This window comes from Hippoglossus hippoglossus, chromosome 17 (genome assembly GCF_009819705.1).
Source record: "Hippoglossus hippoglossus isolate fHipHip1 chromosome 17, fHipHip1.pri, whole genome shotgun sequence".
Lineage (NCBI taxonomy): Eukaryota > Metazoa > Chordata > Actinopteri > Pleuronectiformes > Pleuronectidae > Hippoglossus > Hippoglossus hippoglossus.
In genome coordinates, this window is record NC_047167.1 from 10,103,551 (window position 1) to 10,121,670 (window position 18,120).

An 18,120-nucleotide genomic window follows, 5' to 3' on the forward strand; every position below is an offset into this window, starting at 1 on the left:
TTATTGAGTGATCTTTTTCTCCTTAGCAGTCTGCGTCCTCGTGCTTCATCCAGTTCCTCCCAGTCAGAGCGCAGTGCCAGCCCGCTGGTGATGAACAGCACCCAGAGCCTTGACATCATGCCTCACTTTGCCATCTCTGCAGAAGAGGAAGGTAAGGCTAACAAACACAGACCTATTTATTGTCATTTGTCATGATATTTTGCAATTGTTAGCCCTCAGTGGTGTGACCTTTTGCTTCATAATCATAGACGGGATGGTTTCCAACCTGCGGCGCATTCGTCTCCGGAGCAACAGCACAGGGACTAGGCCATCGTTCAGGAGAGGAGCTTCTCGACGGATTGCTCACCAGCTGGAAACTCCAGAGAAACCCCGATCCCCAGCTGGCAAAGTCCCCAAGTCTGCCTCTGTCTCTGGCCTCTCTCTTATCATCACCCCAGGTAGACCGGGCAATAATCTGTACAAAATGTGAAGGAAATACATTTATATTTGTCCTTTACCTTAGTTCTTACTGAAGCTAGTATACATTTAATTACTTGGTTAGATTCCAGCCACAATAATTTTGTATGTGTTTTTAATAGGCTCCACCGTAACCTAACTATGTTTGCTAAGACTATTCATGTGTTTACAGTGCCCTCTACAGGTGGAACCTGTGTAAATCACAAACCTTTAATACTAGTTCTATGTCCATGGCAACTTTCTGACTAAGAATCATGTAGAGTGGAATAACCTTATTTTATGATTATTATTATTATTTTAGTAGTGTGGTGGAATTACTTTTATGAAATACTGTATAAAATTAACTAAAGTAGCAGAGGTAAATTACATACAATCCATAAACATTCAATTTTCTATTCATCTTCCTCTCCTGATCCAGACGACTCAGCAGCTCCTTCTACGAGCCCCAAATCTTCCTTGTCCCTGTCGTCCAACCCCTCGTCCAGAGACTCGTCTCCGAGCCGGGACCTGTGCGTCAGCGTCAGTTGCCTCAGGCCTCCTGTGGTCATCCACAGCTCTGGGAAGAGGTTTGGCTTTGCTCTGCGAGCGATCAGGGTCTACATGGGAGACAGTGATGTCTACACTGTCCACCACATGGTCTGGGTACGTGTCCTCATCTCAGATGTAGCTGGTGCTGTTAATCCTGTATGGAACATTCAGTATATTCAATATATATATATATATATATATATATTGAAGTTCAACATCAAATTATTATGCAACATTTTTAAATTTGAAAATGACAATTTAAAACAACTTGCATGTACAGTTGTCATGGCCAAATCTGTGTTTTACTGTTTCATATGTTTTTTTTATAATTTCCAATGCACTAAATAAATGTTTAGATTTCACTGGTGTCTTTTTTTACTGAGTAAGTAAACTGGGAACGCTAATCATAGTAATCAGGTGACACATTGACTATAGTACTAACAGCTGATTAGGTGGTTGCTTGACCAGTAATTTTGATCGGAGGCTGTGTGTGTGTGTGTGTGTCCACAGTGTGTTGAGGAGGGCAGTCCAGCACATGAAGCAGGACTGAGGGCGGGTGACCTCATTACTCACGTCAACGGGGAGTCGGTCCAGGGACTCGTCCACACTGAGGTGGTGGAGCTCCTGCTCAAGGTAAAAGGGCTTGTTATGCCTTACAATGTCTTTTTAGTATATAACAATCTAAATGTAGACCCTCCCTGTTAAATATATACATTTTCTGTCAGGGACATGTCATTTTGTGGCTCTTCACCTGCCTTGTAGATACGTATTTATGGTCTGTTTTAAACAGAGTGGCAACAGAGTGACCTTGCAGACGACTGCACTGGAAAACACTTCCATCAAAGTGGGCCCGGCCAGGAAGTCGAGTTATAAGTCCAAGATGGCCCGGCGCAGCAAGAAGAGCAAGAAGAGGGACGGACAGGACGGGTACGTGAAGGGGGAATGAAGTCATCACTGTAACTTTTTGAACTGTCTGAATCTTATATCAAAGCTCAGTTAAATTTCACTTTGCCAGTGACCAGCCAAAAATCATACATTTCTATTCTGTAAATTTCATTTTAGTTTATCTATGAAACTAAAATTGTTCATTTGACATTGATGGCATATAATTAATACTTCAAGGGAAAAGGGGAGCTGGGGGTGCCCTACACAATTGTTGTTGCTGTGGACTAATGTTAACAGCCATTCTTGGCAACGCCCCTGCTAATGAGCAAAATTCCAGAAGTTGAATGGATCTTAGTTTATGAAAGTTGTTGTTTTCTCTGGGTATTTTTTATTTACTTGGGTAACCTTGACAAAGACAAAAAGAAAGAACAATACAATGAACTAGATCTGACGTCCACTTTTTGTCATTTGCAGCAGACGACGTAGCATCCTGAAGAAGCTGTCGAAGCACACGCCGCCTCCGCCCATGCAGAGCAGTCGCAGCTTCTCCTCAGGATTCCACCAGTCATCTAGCGACAGCCTCTCTGGTTCCCCCACGCAGAGTCTCTCTCCTGGGCCTTCCACACCCTGCCGCTCCCCTGCTCCAGACCATTCAGGAGGTGAGTGAGGATGCTTTGTATCATCTGCAAAGTGTATCAAGTTCTCTTGTGGATCCTTTGTGCTTTGTGGTTGTCCGTTTCTGGTGGGAAAATAAAGTATTATTTCTCTCCCCTTCTGTTAGATTCGAGTTCTTCACCTTGTTCCAGCTCCCCGAACTCACCTGTTCCTCAGGCCCGCCCCAGTTCCTTGCATGTTTTGGGTCGCTACACCAAAGCCGGCCGCTGCAAGTCCACCAGCAGTATCCCTCCTTCACCGCTGGCCTGCATCCCACCTCCACATCCTCTCTCCCCCCAGTGCTCTCCATCCTGCCTCCCCAGTCACCCCAAGTCCCTGCAAGGTTTCCACGGCAAAACATTGTCCCCTCCCACTATAGCTCGCCATTCTGTACGCCCCCGCAGTGCAGAACCGCCCCGTTCACCTCTCCTCAAGAGGGTCCAGTCAGCAGAGAAGCTGACAGGAGACAAGATGACCGGAGGGTACCATGGAGACAGGAAGGCCTACAGCACCCGCCGCCACACCATGGAGGTGCCTCTGTCTGAGGGGGAGGGGCTGGAGGACATAGAAGGGGACACAGCCACCGGGTTCGTTTGCGTCGGTGAGCACGGCCGCCAGGGGCTGTACATCGGAGGGCAGAGAGGCCACCAAGACGCAGCCAGCGGTATTGGCGAGCACCATCGTTCCACCATCTCTCCACACCGTAGCGGCAACCACCACTCCAATGACGTGGTGGTGATGAGGAAGCTGGCTCTGTCAGAACGCAGGGACTCCTTTAAGAAACAGGAGGCCGTGCAGGAAGTGAATTTTGACGACCTGGAGGAGAGAGAGGCAACGCCGAGCCCAATGCTTCCTGTCACGCAGCCATTCAAGGCGTCCTGGATCAACTCGGCCGTGGCAGAATCCAGCATGAAGCTGGGAGGAAGAGGATCACAGGGTACAACTACACAGCAGAGAGCCAATCCAAAAAACAAGGAAGAGTTTGGCAGAGATAATAGGTCAACAAAGTGACGGGAAGTCTTTGACCTGCAACTGTTCTTACAAGTGATGGCCTTGTGTGTCCAGAAAACTGTGACTAAGCCCCTTAATCATCATGAGCAACTGTCTGCAGACGGAAGAACAAAATTCAAACCACGTTCCTAAGTAATATATGCACCCTGCAACACTGTTAACAGAATAAGGACTGCAAAACTGTGTTTACTTCCTAGACGCTTGTTTTCTCTCTCTCGGTTCTCAAATCACTGTGGCACCAATATCTGATGTGATTTGTAAATATTTTTTGTTTTACAATTGAGAAACCTATTTATGACTTTTTTTGGGGTTGTTGAAAATGCCTTGGATACTTCAGCTGTTCTTATTTCAGGAATTGCACAAATAGAAAAAGCCACGCAACAGTTTCTCAATGTGATTTTTGCAGTAGGTGAAGAAAAGAGCAGTAAAAGTCAGCCAATATCATTCCCCGCGTCATTTTTCTATACCACCATGTTCAGAAAGAAACCTGCAGTGCTACTTCTGTAACATGTACTGTAGAATTCAAAAAAGATGTTTTGTGCTGCCTCAGATTTTCTTTTTGTGGTGGTGAACATTTAACATCATCAATCCTGATTGCATTTTTTTTTTTTTTTTAAAGAACAAAATATCAACATCAAACCATTTGGAAAGTGTGATGCTGGTGCCAAAGCATGGTTTAAACAAAGAAACCATTCAAAAGAGGAACTGTAGTTGTACATAAGAAGCTTCGTGCATGTGTGGGCGTCACCGCTACTTGCCGCCTGTGCTGTTAACTCCTCGCAGCGGTTTCAACCACAGCCTGATCACCATGCAGGTGTGTAGATAAAGCTTTCGCAAGTACATTTTCGAAACCCGGCTGTTTCCTCCGTCTTCTAAATACCTTGTTGAATCAAGCCTCCGTCCGGCTCCTCGCAAAACCTTGTCTCGGTGAAGTGTTTGCACAAGTCGTCGTAGTGGTAGAACAGTTGGAGCGCATTTCCATTTCAGGACGATCTCTTTTCTCTGTGGGTTTCAAATATTGTACAGTGGATGCAACAAACAAAAAATGGCTCCCGTGGCTGTTTTTTCATGTGTATTATGAATGAATGTTTACAATTTAGTGCAAATATGTGTGTGGACTCGTCATGGTTTTTGTTAAATTATTATGAAGAAAAACAACAACAACAAATGAATGACAGGGAATGGGCAGAATTCATCCAGATGGAGGAATGAGTCGAGACGATCGCTCCTTTTGTATATTTTGATATGGAAACAGTCTTGTTGCAGTACTAATAGCCTATGCTGTTGATGTATATTGTATAAACAATGGTGGACCTTATAGCAGCTGTAGGTGGTGTTTCTTTGAAAGTGACCTTGTAAGGGTAGATGGACTCCGAGGTGAGGATCTTTATCTCTCGTTTTAATGAACCTGATTGTGCGTGGTACACATCCTAGTTGCGTTTTCCCACAGTTTTATTGCACATTTGGATCTTTTTTTTAACCTCGTTTGATAAGCCCTGAGTTTTTTTTAACATGAGCGAGATTTGAGCGTTACAGTGAGGATGGAGATATGAAAGTAAGGGATTTGGTTTTCTGCTATAGGTTCCTCCTCTGTATTTTTGTTCCAATTTTGAAGCTGTTTTGGTTTTATTGTTTTTATTCCGAAAACGACTGGATCAGCAGCCAACATTGCCTCCCGTCTTGTTTTATTTACATTTGTTACACAGAAGACACGTGCGTCTTGTGTTTTGAGTCACACGAAGGCGCACATCTTTGTTTTATGCAAAGTTGAAGGAACTTAAAATGGTAATTTACAAGTCGTGAATAACGGTTATGGATTGGGGGGGTTCAATTGAGACGTAATGAGATTTTTTTCATTGAAAAAAAAAAAAATACCAAGTGTGTGTGGGATTTATCTCTGAATTTCTGATGCAATATACCTGTACATCCTCGAATGTACTGATGATTTCACATTTTCATTTTGCATCACCACCAAAACATCTCTTGACCTGTAAATTGTATCATCAAGTCATGTTTTTTAAATCACAAGTTCATTTTGTGGGGTTCTAAGCAGCAGCAGTTCATCACACATCATCACAAGAAGCTCCTCATCTCTCTTTTTGCCTCTGTGTGTGTCTGTCTGTATGTGTGTGTGTGTGTGTGTGATAAAATCCATGTCCTCACACGGGTGCACAACTGTGACTCTCCACATTTGCCACACTCCTTATAGCGTAGTTGTGTGTTAGAAGTTGTTGTCCCCTCCTCAACCCCACCATGTCCCAGAATGACAAACTAGCCTTTGTGTAATTCTTTCCATGTGGATATCTGGTGCAGACTGGTGTGACATTGTCTGTTTTTTTTCTATTGTCTTAACAGTGCTTGAAATAAATGAATTGCAGAGGACTCAAAAGTCCAGGACTACAACAGCTTGTGTGTACCTGTCATTTGTCCCTCATACAACAATCTTTGCAAGACTGTGGCAACACAAACTATCAGAATCTTTCTTAAATGTACTAATGGTCAAGTGTGACACTCCTCAGAGATCTTCACATGTCAGTTCTACACTACTGATTCATCTTTGTGGTACTAATACACAGGCAAAGCTTAGTATTAAAACTATCATGCATAACCCATACTGCTGCCACAATGATAGGTCTTCCAACACCCAACTTCTCTGATCTCAATTCTCAGACCATCACCTGCATCACCACCTCAACAGCCATCAGGACACAGGTACAGTTCAATAAGGTGCAACAGGGCAAAAGTACCTGCAGCCAAGGCAGCACTATGACATCCTGTGGCAAACCCGGCCCTTTGCTGTTAATGATAATGAGGCGTCCTTGCTTGTTACTATTTTTGTCTCGTGATGTGTTTGCTAAAGGTGTCGCTCTGCTGTTTGTTTCATGGGACTTCGGTTGTTGGGGTGAAGGTGAGTGTGCATTGCTGGGAAACTGAAATGATGGTGGCCCACAAGGTCCAAGAGAAATCAGAACACACCACAGCAAATATGAAAAACTACAGAATATAAGAAGACACAGTGACAAACCTCAACAGCATCAACTTCTAAATGAAAAGGTAGGTACCCTATTGACAGGGCTCGTCACTGATTGGACACACGCACTGTCCATCCTTTTGACTGTGTTGTGTGATCTGTTGTGTTTTCTTATTTACTACCACTGTGTTTCATTATTTACTGCATTGTATTTTATTATTCGCTGTTATATTTTCCTTTTTGCCATTGTGTTTTCTTATTTGTTGTGTTGTCTTATTTGTCATGTTTTCTTATATGTTGTGTTGTCTTATTTGTCATGTTTTCTTCTTTGCCCATTAGTTTTGTGATTTGTTGTTGTGTTAGGTTATTTGTCATTGTGTTTTATAATTACCAATGTGTTTTCTTATTTGCTGTTGGGTTTTGTGCAACTAACTAACTAACAAACTATCTAACCAACCAAAGTCAATAAGACTAAATACAGATAAAATCCAGATTTGTGCTGTTTCCAATTGTTATAAATAAAACAAGCAAAGCAAGATACACACTTATAATAGATATAGATGAACAGTTGCATGATAATAAAAAAGCTATAATAGAAGTGAGGTGTGGATTCATGTACAAAATAAGAGTTCTATCTGTTTAACGTGGTATTAAACATAGACTTTTCTCTTCTCATATGAACTGGACTCTGCAGTGAAAAATATTAAACTAAATGGTTTTAGTGGGAAACAGAATCAACTTTACAGCTTCAAAATCCTCAGGTTCAAATCCCCCGAGGCCATCCGGTGACCCCTCTCTGACGTTTCGGACCTTTCCGCCGAGCTTCGTGTCTTTCCGCTTCTCCTCATGTGAGTTCCCACGCACTGCTCCCTGCCGGAGCTGGAAAATGGCTGAGTAGAGGAGCCGCTGGAGGACAGGGAGGGAGAAGAGAAGCAGCGGACAGGGAGGTGTTCTCCTGGAAGCTCAGTGCACACACACACACGCGCGCACACACACACACGCACACACACACACACCGAGGAGCTACAGCCGCCACACGGGTCTCTGACTGGGTCGAGTCCGCTCTTGAAGCTTCGAGGCGCCGCACGCGCAAAGTGAGAAGAGTCGAGTAAAAGATCCGCGGGTGAGTTTTTCCAACTTGCTGCACATTTCCAGCGCAGCGGCGGACACTGTGCTGGAAAATGGTGGAGGAGGCGCCGCCGCCAGCCAGCGAGCCTTTCTCTCGCGCAGCAGCAGCAGCAGCCCCGTCATGTTCACCGCGGTCCCGCTTTTTAAACTTTAAACCCGACTCGCTCTTTATCCGCAGCTTTCTCGCCTGTTCTTCTTTTTTTTTTATCGCGCTAAACAGGGAGAATCCAGTTTGGACTCGTGCGGCTCGGTGCTCGCGCTCGTCGACAGTTGACGTGTATCAGACGTCGAGTCCGTTAACTTACTGTAACGTTACGCGTTATTTAAAAAAAACTTTCCACTTTACTCTGCGCACTTTTTTTCTTTATTCCCCATTGTCGCGCAGCCTGATGCTAACACGAAGACGACTTTTAAACCGACCCAAGTTCTTAAAAACCGCAAATTAAAACAGAATTTAACCTCCGAGTTGTTGTTTATGTATCTTAATGCAAAAAAAAAAAAAAAGGTCAAACGTTTTACGTGTTTTTTTTTTTAAAGACGAGGCAAAGTTGTGTTGAGGGAGTTTCGAGTCAAACTGTGTCTCCCTGTGTGCAGCACTGTTGGTGTGTGTGTGACACCACAATAGTGCGTTTACATTGGCTGCACAGGACAGGCGGCCATGCAGTGTGGAGGCCTCGCACTGCTGCAGGCCTGACATGATAGGGGTGTGTTGTGTCCCTGCTTTGAATCTCTGCCATGCACCGAGCACTTAATGTGGCACTTGCATAATAAGACAGGCCTCTACCCCCCCCCCCCCCCCCCCCCCCCCCAATCCCCACCCCTACCCCAGTCCCTCTCTATTAATTACTGAATCCAGCGTTATGCAACAAAAAATTCAATTCTCCAGTACAATGCTGCTGCTTTATCAGCGTGAAGCTCGGCTTGTGGCAAAAGCCTCCATTCTTCCTCTGCATGTCTTAAAAAAATGCTCTCGGTGACGCTTTTGGGCTCGTTGCGTTTGAACTTCCAAGAAGTGGAGCTTTGCAGAATGCCAAGTGTCACTTATCAGAGGGGCTGAATAAGACATTATTCAACCCAGACACAGAACAGCTGTTTGTATTGTTGATGAACGTCCCTCAGCTGGGGGGACCCAGTTGAACTGAAATTGCGTTATTTGATCAAAATAGCAGCAGAATGTGACTCGGCTGGAACGGCTGCAGACTCTGAGCTGAGGGTTCTTGCCGAAGAAAATAATGATTATCAGATATGCTGTAAGAAACATTTTCCTACCTCTCCAGAGAAATAGATGAACCTGTCGCCTTCATGGTTGTTGGGAACACGTCCGTGACATATCGACCCACTGCTTATTGCTACGATCCAGGAATAATATTTTTATACGATCCAGAATGTGAAGGTATAGACTAGAAACCAGACAAATTAGACAGATTTGCTGTCGGTGCTACTTTATTTGAACTATTGCATTACCAACCTAGTCAAACTGGGTGAAAGAAACTAACCACTTGCGGCAAAAACAGTCTTGTGGTATTTTCATGTGGCGCAGACTTTGGAGGTTTATCAGATTCCTTGTCTTTTTTTGATCAGATTAGTCTTTGGTCAAACTGTTAAAAGTTCACAGTCTGTCCACGTTGACTCAAGGCATCGCCCGTGTCTCATATCATATCTGATAGATACAGCAATACAGACTTTTTCTGAACAGTGCTGTCTCAGTGCTGCATAATCTTCGCAGCAGATGTTTCTGTTTAGCAAAGGGAGCTTTTTTAGCTTCATTAAGCTCAGATAGAATTCAGGTGGGACTAAGAGAAATTATAACGTGCCTAAGCCCCCGTTTGAGGCTGAAAAAATAAGTCCTCACGAGTTCCCAGTGTTGTTGGCCAGTCCTCCCTGTCTGTGGCGCAGTAGATTTTTCGCTTCCATGTGGACACATGGCCCGAAGCCAGGCTGCATGCGTGGTGGCTCTGTAGTCAGCTCCTCATCAGCAGGGCGGTAAAGGGCCAACACACACACACACAACTTTAAAGAAGCAACTGTTACCATGTCGTAAATGTCTGAATTCTGTACAGCGTGAAAGAAATGAACTGTGGTCCCCATGAAATCCATAAACTGTGTCTCTGAGGCGTACGGCAACGTGTAGCCCAGCATTCATATCCTTTTATAAAAACTGCACAAGCTAAGACAACATTCTTCAACTCATCAACCTTTTCAGCTCGGTATGAAAGACAGGCATGTTTCTCAAAGATATGGTAGAAATTAGGGGTTCACATAATTTGACACTGACCTACATAGATGTGACTGACAAGGAAGCATACACCAAAAAGTCAAGATTGAGGATGTGGTGGTGTGAAAAGTAAAAGACGTTCCACACAGCCGCAGGTCCAAGAGAAACTTGTTTATCTGCATTAGTGGCAGATAGCCGGGTGATTGATTGACAGAGGAAATTAGCTGCACGCTTGTATTTAGGTATGTTTTCATGTAGGTTGTTAAATATATATTATATATAGAGCTGGACCAATACATGTGCTGAGCTAGTGTACTGGCTGACATTAGGTTATTACACATATATATCTTATATCGTTGCTAATGTCCAATCACTATTAAATCCGCAACATAGTTTGAATACCCGAGAGCCCTGAGAAGTACTTTTTTTTTTAACGATACATCTGCCGAAATTCTTTTTCTTCTTTTCCCCCTATACTTCTAAACATTGACATCAGTTTTGGCTTCAAAGATCCAGCAATACTTTTCGCGTCCGTCAATGGGCGTGATCATGATCTGTAATGTTGACTTAAATAATTTGGAGGAGACGATCAATCTTCAAATTATTATTATAACTTCCAGCAAATTCTTTCAATTATTCTGCTCCACACCCATTTGCACACTATGTAATGATGATGAAATGGAAATGCATTTACCTATAACATGGGCCTGTCCAGCTGTGAAGCCCTTTTGGTTTAGTGTTGCTCATGTACGATCTGATGTAACTGGAATGGATTCTCTTATTATTAGACATTATCTCTCTGGAACTCTCTATACCACGAACCAGTGGAGCAAAGGGAAATACAGCTGACAGTTGATCCGAGGTACTGCAGAAGATCAAATAAAGTTATGTAACCCAGTGGTGAAATGTTTATACCACTACAGATATGGCCTACATTGTTTTCCTGTGGCAGATTTTGATATTTAGGCTGTCTTGCCAGAGAGGAGGGGAAACTATATTTCCCCTCCTGATTCTGGTTCTGATACCTGGACTTTACAGAGTACTGATCCCACATCAGTCAGTGCATTTAATAAATATGTTATATAAAGTATAACAGCTGAATGCTACTAACCCTGTATGGAAGTAGTATTTGTTATCATTATGGCTCAGCCACTCAGGTTAAACGCTTCGAAAAAACAAATACACACAGAGAATGAATGACATAGAAGTTCTTTTATTGTCAAGTTTGACAATCAATTTTTCCCATTGCCTCGGCCAACTCCTCTCTTTCATGTGATGGTTCTTCAAATGCTTCATGAGATTACTAGTATTGTAATTGGTAACACTAGTGGCACTCATCAAAACTAAAGTCTTGTATACTACATCGCAGTTTTACCTGTCGGACTTTCCAGTCTGAAATCTTGCCAAATTGCCTACATTTAAGCTCGCTCTGACTAACACCACTCTACCGAAAATTGCAGTTTTATGTAGGTGAAAACGTACATGATTTTGGATCGGTACATAGGTTTGCATACTAGCCCGACCCAGCATTTCCGGCAATATTGGAGGTATTTCCGTTGCTGAAGGTTCTGACAGCTGGCTGAGGATGGTAAAAAATGTTATGGATGTGGTAACGGCCCACCACCATTGCAGTGTGATTTCTCCTGGTACTGCTAATAGCCAGTGTGGCAATGAATAGCAGGTGTTTGTGAGAGAGTACCACCTCTCATGATTATGTTAATATGTTCAATGACCAGTGTTACTGGTGAATTCGGTGGCTTACGATAAACCTGCATTGTGAAACTTTAGTCTCCACCTTCTGGGAGTAAGAGTAATCACATAAACGTTGTCGAAATGTGTGTATGACATGTCGTTGTGGTGGATTGCTTCCTTTTTTGGACTATGATCACAATGCTGAGTTTCCTTTTTATCTGGAGCTTTGTTAAATGTCCTTGGTTGCATCCTAGGTTTCTCTGCTTTAGGCTCTACCATGCTACTAGCTGCTGTAGCCTACATCGTCTCCATCGCTACGGTTGCTCCCCTTTTCACTTCTGACAAATTTAGTCAGCGTGAGAATGCTGCCACCAACACCAGATTTAAAACAGTGGTAAAGCGAGATACAGAGATATTTACCTGGGGTTGAAGCCTTACTCAACATTCTATGAGCTCATTTGGCAAGGACTTGGACTACAGCTTTGATTTATAATAATGTATGGTATGATTTAATAGACTATATAAACCATCAGACAATTAGTGTATACCAATTATGCTGTGTAATATATACATATTTTCTGATAAATGATACTGTTATCATTCTTGAGATGAAGTAACCTGTATTTTTTAGAAAATTTGATTAAACATGATGTAGTTTCAATTCAATATCAGAAAATAAAATTACACATAAACTAATATTTTTTATTCACATTGCCCACTGATTGTTACATAGTTTAATTGTAGATGGAAAGGGGGTCTTATCAATGTGTTTATTTTCTGATGAATTATTTACTTGATTATTTTTTGTTAGAACCATTAAGTGTTTGACATTTTTGCTTGGAAAATGTTTGATTATTTGATTAAAATAAAAATATCAATATTTTTGTTATTCTGTTTAGCGCTATAACATCTATTTCATCAGTTAAAAATACGAGTTAAAACGTATCGGCCTTAATTCAGTGTATCCTGTAAATTTTAACAGAAGACATCCAGTAAAAACATTTCTCTTTTCTAGTCATATCGATTTTTATTTCTGTAAAAATAAAATAAGAAATCCTTGTTATTACTGTCACTGTTATCACTCTATTAGTGATGCTCTGAAAGACTTATTTGCCATTTTACATTATGCATACTGGTGTATAATGAACAGGTCAGAGTGACACTGGGTGACTAAACACATTAAGAGTCATCTGATGTCTGCAGACAGCAGAGTCCAATCTAAATGCCATTTTAGGTTCAATGTAGGTCTCGCTTTCCCCCACAGTTAAATTGAATGTCTAAGTAAGAAATATGAGATCAGAAGAGTTAATAATATTAACCCACCTCATGTTTTTAAATCAATCTAAATAATAGGTAGTTCATATTTTCTTGCTATATTGTATTACTTCTCTTATGAATTCTCTTACACAACAATTTAGTCACAATGTTGTCATTTTGTAAAAATTATAATAATTTGTTTCCTCCTTTTCGTGGAAATAATCACCACATTTATCATCCTGTTCTTTCAGAAAAACAAATATCTCCTCTCATCCCTTCTCCCGACTTTAACATGACTCATGGAATTCGCTCCAGTCACGCTAAGCCTTCAGTTTTTCCATGTTGTGTTTTTCATCATCGGCATCATCAACCTGTTTCAGTTTCATTTAATTTAATCCAGCATTTCATGAGAGATGATAAACAATCATCAAGGTTACACGCATGAGAAAAGTCAAGTGTGTGGGAAAAAGGTTGAGTTGTTTGGGTCAGATGTTTGATCGCTGCCTAGATACATTTTCTAATATTAGAACATTTCCTTGATTTGCCCGGCTTCTCTGGTGACTGGGTAGCACATGGCCAGAGCAGCAGCCAATCAGAGCGCGGGATTAGCTTTCCCTCTCTCTAGCAACAGTGAGTTACTTGCTGCCTATTCATTAATTATTTTCCTGTGGTCTCCCTCAGCCGTTTGGACTGTGCTGATAGCAAAGTGCTCCGTCTCTTAGTCTCACTGCTTTTTTTTCACCGCTCTCTGTAGCTTTGTGCTCTGACAGAATAAAAAGTCTTTTTAAAAAAGGGGGATGGATCCAGTGAGGCTGAGCCTGACAGCTGCTGCTGCTGCTGCTGCTGCCCTGAGCTGTGAGCTACTACATCAGACCCGGACTGTAACAGAGATGACTCGTCTCTCACCTCGCACGACTTTTTCTGCTTCGGAACTAAATAATAAAAAAGGATTACTGAATCAGAGCGCTCCCTGCGCACTGCTTTTTCTTCTACACCGTCTTCAGGTTGTTTTTGCTGCTTTCCTGCACCGGTGCTCTGACTATAAACAAATAAAACATGGCAACTGGAAAAACAACTGGACTTTCTTGCTGGCTGAGGATGGGGGGGGCTGTCAGTTGGAGGCAGGACTCTCCCTCGCTCTGTGTTTTATTTTTTTTTTCGGGAGGGGGGGTGAAGAGCAGGTGGAGAGAGGAGGGAGGGAGGTTTAGGGTTGGGGGGGGTGGGGGGGTATGGTGGTGTGAGGATTGCGGGCTGTGGTTGGGTATGCCAGTGCCACGTGTCTCGCCTGGCACCTCTTGCTTCTCGACTCGGAGGATGTTGGACTGAGAGTCTGGCTGAGCCTGTCGGGCTTCTCTCTGAACCAAAAGTGGGGTGAGTGTTGCACTGCGCTGCATCCTGTTATCACGATAACTCTTAAACCTTTCCTTTTAAAAAAAAAAAAGATGATATTCTTACACACGAACGTCTGCAGGGAATGTGCGTTTGCTTTTCTGAATCTAGTGGGGGCACAGAGGATAATCTAGACTAAGGTTCGCAAGCATGCACTTTGGCATTCAAAGATGTAAACCGGAGGTGTAGGTTTATTTTTTATGCATTCACCTAATTTTTACTTAAGCGTCTGCAATGCATCATTCAAAACATTGTCCATTCACGAGCGTTTTCGAAGTGATTGCACAACATCAGGCCTCGCAAACCAGGCCTGTGGTTATTTGGATTTGGACGTTTTGGTAAATTGCCCCAGATAGATTCTTACAGACAGAGACAGAGACGACCAAAAACTTCCATCCACCTTCCTGTCGCCTTCGTCCCCCCCTTGCTACCTGCTCCATCTCCTCACGTACGTCTTTTCATCCTGTCCAGAGAGGTTAACATGACTATTGTCCTCGGATGGTCCACAAACCACAGATGTCGTACTTAATCTGGAAACCCTAATCTCTCTCGTCCTCACTCCCTGTCTCTTGCAGCATTTTTATTCTTTTTTTCGCTTACATCTTAGATGACCAGACATGATATATTAAGATTTTATATTTTACTGTGGCCATTATAATCCAGAAATTTAGATTTTTTTTTACAATTGAGTGTCCGATGAATTTAATGAATTTGGTATATTAGAAACCCTTAAACCAATCCCTCCTTCTGATACTGTTATAGTAGTATAGTTACAGTAATATTTGTGTTCTTCTGTTTGGCATTTTATTGGGCAATCATCTCGATCAGAGAATATTTGTTACGGTTCCATGGATTGACCTTTTGCTGTATGCGGATATAATATGATCGACTAGATAGAGCAATCATTTATTTGTGTTAAGTGGTGTTTGTTGGTCTTTGGTTGCTCAGTTGACTGTCCATTTGGTATTGTCATGCAGAAAAGTCTATTTAGCTATTTTGACAGATGAAGTCAGAAATATATCTGAGGCAACACATAGCTACCTTTTTTCTCTCCTAGGAGAGAGGGAACTGTTGCAAAAGGTTCCGCGTGTTTTAGAAAATTCTGGTTGCCCTACAGCCGTGGTACAGGTCTTAGTTGCCTTTGCACGCTCATTCTGCGAAAAACCCTGTCTTCGCCATTTTGCCTGAATTTCTTCAAATGCTGTTAATTGCACATGCTGTTGTGTGAGTTGAACGGATGTTAATTACACAGTAAAAACTTCTTGTTCCTGTGGAAAGTGTGATGCACCAGTAAAAGCTATGAGTGTGTGAATGTAGAATGGAGGGAATGGAGGCTCCTGTCCAGGGACCCAGTCTGCTGTTGGTTATGACGCAGCAGCATCATCCGATCTCTCTGTCCTAACCGAAGACTGCACAAATGCATTGAGCTGCTGCAGTTCGCCATTTTCATGCACCGCTTTAAGCTTCGTTTCACATAGATATGGGCCGCTTTACTTCTGGCTGTTTTATTTAATAGAATTGACCTTACAAAACCATTTCTTCTTATTTTTCACAGTTTTTAGATTTTTTTATTGGTATTTTCTTGTAACACGAATTAAAAAAAAAATATTGCCCTCTTTTCTAAATTTTTTTGTTTTTGTTTGCTTTGCAGGTCGGTCAAAATCCCTGTCCAGAACATGTGGGAGCCTGAGAGAACCGAGTAGGATTAAAGACCATCCCACTCCGCCACTCGTCTTCCAATCAGACCCCTTCATTCGACCGCGGAGAGCCAGCAACACAGGGCCCTCAACTGGCAAAGTCTTTTATTTTATTTTTTTTGGCTGCTCCAGTAGCACCCAGCGAGCAGGTTTCGCTGCTTGAAAGAGCATGTTGCCAACGATCTCGCTCTGCTCCATCATCTGGCTCAACCGGGGAATCAAGCTGAGGAAATCGCACCAGTCCACCAACACCGGTCAGGTCTGAAACCGCTGCAGCCACAGACACAACTGCAGCAGAACGCCATCTTATGGACCTTTTGAAAATGCTTCTAAGCTTCGGGTGACTCCCCCCTCCTCCCATCATCCCCCTCCCCCTCCCCCTCAAGCCAAACTAACATCCAACACCAGAATTTAGTGACTCGACAACGTTTTTGGTTTCTGAGGAGGATTTCGGTCACCCCCGTAGTTGCAGTTGCTCATCTAATCCTTTATTTGGTGGCCATTTTAATTTTTGTCTCCCCAACAAAATGGCGGCAGAGGGTTTTCAGTACCGTGCTCTCTACGCATTTACCAAGGACCAGGAAGAGGACTTGGACCTGCAGCCCGCAGACGTCCTGACAGTCAGCAAGGCGTCACTGTCATCCATGGAGAGCTACCAGGAGGGCTGGGAGGAGCAGCCCGAGTGCCTGGGCTGGCTCCTCGGGTACAACGAGCGCACCAAGCAGAGAGGCGACTTTCCGGGGACTTACGTTGAGTACATTGGCCCTGTTAAGATGGCGGCCCCATCGAGTCAACCCAGGTCCCAGCGACCACTTCCTGCTGCACCCACACCAGAATCGTCTCAAGGTAAGAAGGTCTTCATATAGATAAAATCTGTCACCTGGTTTACCGCAGCTGTGAAGATGCACAGTAGGTCAGTCATTTTCTAATATATTGTCAGGGGTCACACTAAGATAAACGCTCACAGCACAAAAACCTTTTACAAACTGTGAGACCACCAGATAATATAATGTATTAATATCATCAATAAATATGTCTGTAAGAAACCAGCACATCATTTAATTGATTTCTCATCTTGTTTGCACAATGTGATGTTGCCAGTGAAGTTAATAGTAAAGCTGTCGCTTAATTCAGTATCACAATGAGTTATTGACTCCAAAACCCTTACTGTGCATTTTTTACAGAAACTAACTCCACTCTCCGGATTCTCTGCGTCTATTTTTCTATATTTTCCGACTCCACTTTCTACTCTGTTGTTTGTATTCAATTTAAATTATTTGTTTGTAAGCCTCAAATATGCAGAAGTTATCCAATTTGAAAAGTTTACAGATTCATGAAGCCTTTGTGAATATGGATTTTTCTTGGTTTGTCTTTATTTGTTTGAGGAGGTGTGGAATTTTAGACAATTTTTTTCTTGACCTTTATTTTCATAAGGAGAAACGTTTCTTTGAGCTCACCATAAATTTGAGTTTACGATTTTTTTCAAACAAGACTTTCCAGTAATGTGAGAGACACCAGCTGTCGATGACATTTAGCTTTTTGTAGAAGAAAACATCAGGAACAAATATTTTACATGCATATCTGCAAGCAATCACCATTTTGAATCCAGAATAGGCACACGATTATAAAATAGGACAACCGTTATCTTGTCTCTCAGTCAAGATTTAGGGTTCAGGACCAACCATTGATTAAATATTGGGATCAAGATATTGATAATCTGGGCAAACTGAACAATGTAGATGTACATCTTTCAGTAAATAATATCCATCAGCCAGTTCAGCCAAGCCATAGTATAATGGTTGTTATGGGTCAGGTTGGAGGAAAATACCTGTAAAGAACATAAACCACATTAATTTGTAGAAGCTTAGACATGTCCTTTGAAATGCGTCATAAGCCTCACGTCCTTGGACGCACAGCTAACCAGACTGACTTCCTAATAATAAAGAGCTAATCCATCCACCTACTGGACTCTCCTGTACAGGTCTGCCTTTCACTCTGTCTAACTGTGTCTCCTTAAAATCAGCAGTAACAAATTCAGCAGTAACAAACTGCATCTGGGCTTATCTGCACAATAATGCCTGCCGTTCCTTCGTTGACCCTTTACTCACCTTATGGGTAAATGACTGTGCAGGCAGGAGGGACTAATTTCTACCGTGTTAAGACCAAGATACAGATATTAATGGCGTTGTTGGCACACAAAAGTTACACTTGTTTACTTACATTTTAAGATGGAGAAA

At 42.5% G+C, this 18,120-nt stretch overlaps 2 protein-coding genes across 5 annotated transcripts in view; both read left to right on the plus strand.

Annotated features, from left to right (window-relative positions):
• mast3a (microtubule associated serine/threonine kinase 3a) overlaps positions 1-5,937 on the plus strand; it is a 31,991-nt gene extending 26,054 nt beyond the window's left edge. For all 3 annotated transcript variants that reach the window (XM_034613138.1, XM_034613137.1, XM_034613139.1), the window contains 7 exons: positions 30-151; positions 249-437; positions 875-1,098; positions 1,495-1,617; positions 1,775-1,911; positions 2,344-2,528; positions 2,651-5,937. In XM_034613138.1, coding sequence (XP_034469029.1) covers positions 30-151; positions 249-437; positions 875-1,098; positions 1,495-1,617; positions 1,775-1,911; positions 2,344-2,528; positions 2,651-3,534 — 1,864 coding nt within the window. In that variant the 3' untranslated portion in view covers positions 3,535-5,937. The remainder of the gene's footprint in view (positions 1-29; positions 152-248; positions 438-874; positions 1,099-1,494; positions 1,618-1,774; positions 1,912-2,343; positions 2,529-2,650) is intronic.
• A 1,384-nt stretch (positions 5,938-7,321) lies between these two features.
• The window catches only part of pik3r2 (phosphoinositide-3-kinase, regulatory subunit 2 (beta)), a 30,705-nt gene continuing 19,906 nt past the window's right edge, over positions 7,322-18,120 (plus strand). The window contains exons 1-2 of one of the 2 annotated variants that reach the window (XM_034613151.1): positions 7,322-7,628; positions 15,838-16,729. In XM_034613151.1, coding sequence (XP_034469042.1) covers positions 16,411-16,729 — 319 coding nt within the window. In that variant the 5' untranslated portion in view covers positions 7,322-7,628; positions 15,838-16,410. Of the gene's footprint in view, positions 7,629-13,454; positions 14,169-15,837; positions 16,730-18,120 lie in introns of those variants that run through there. The other variant, XM_034613152.1, reaches the window with a different exon arrangement.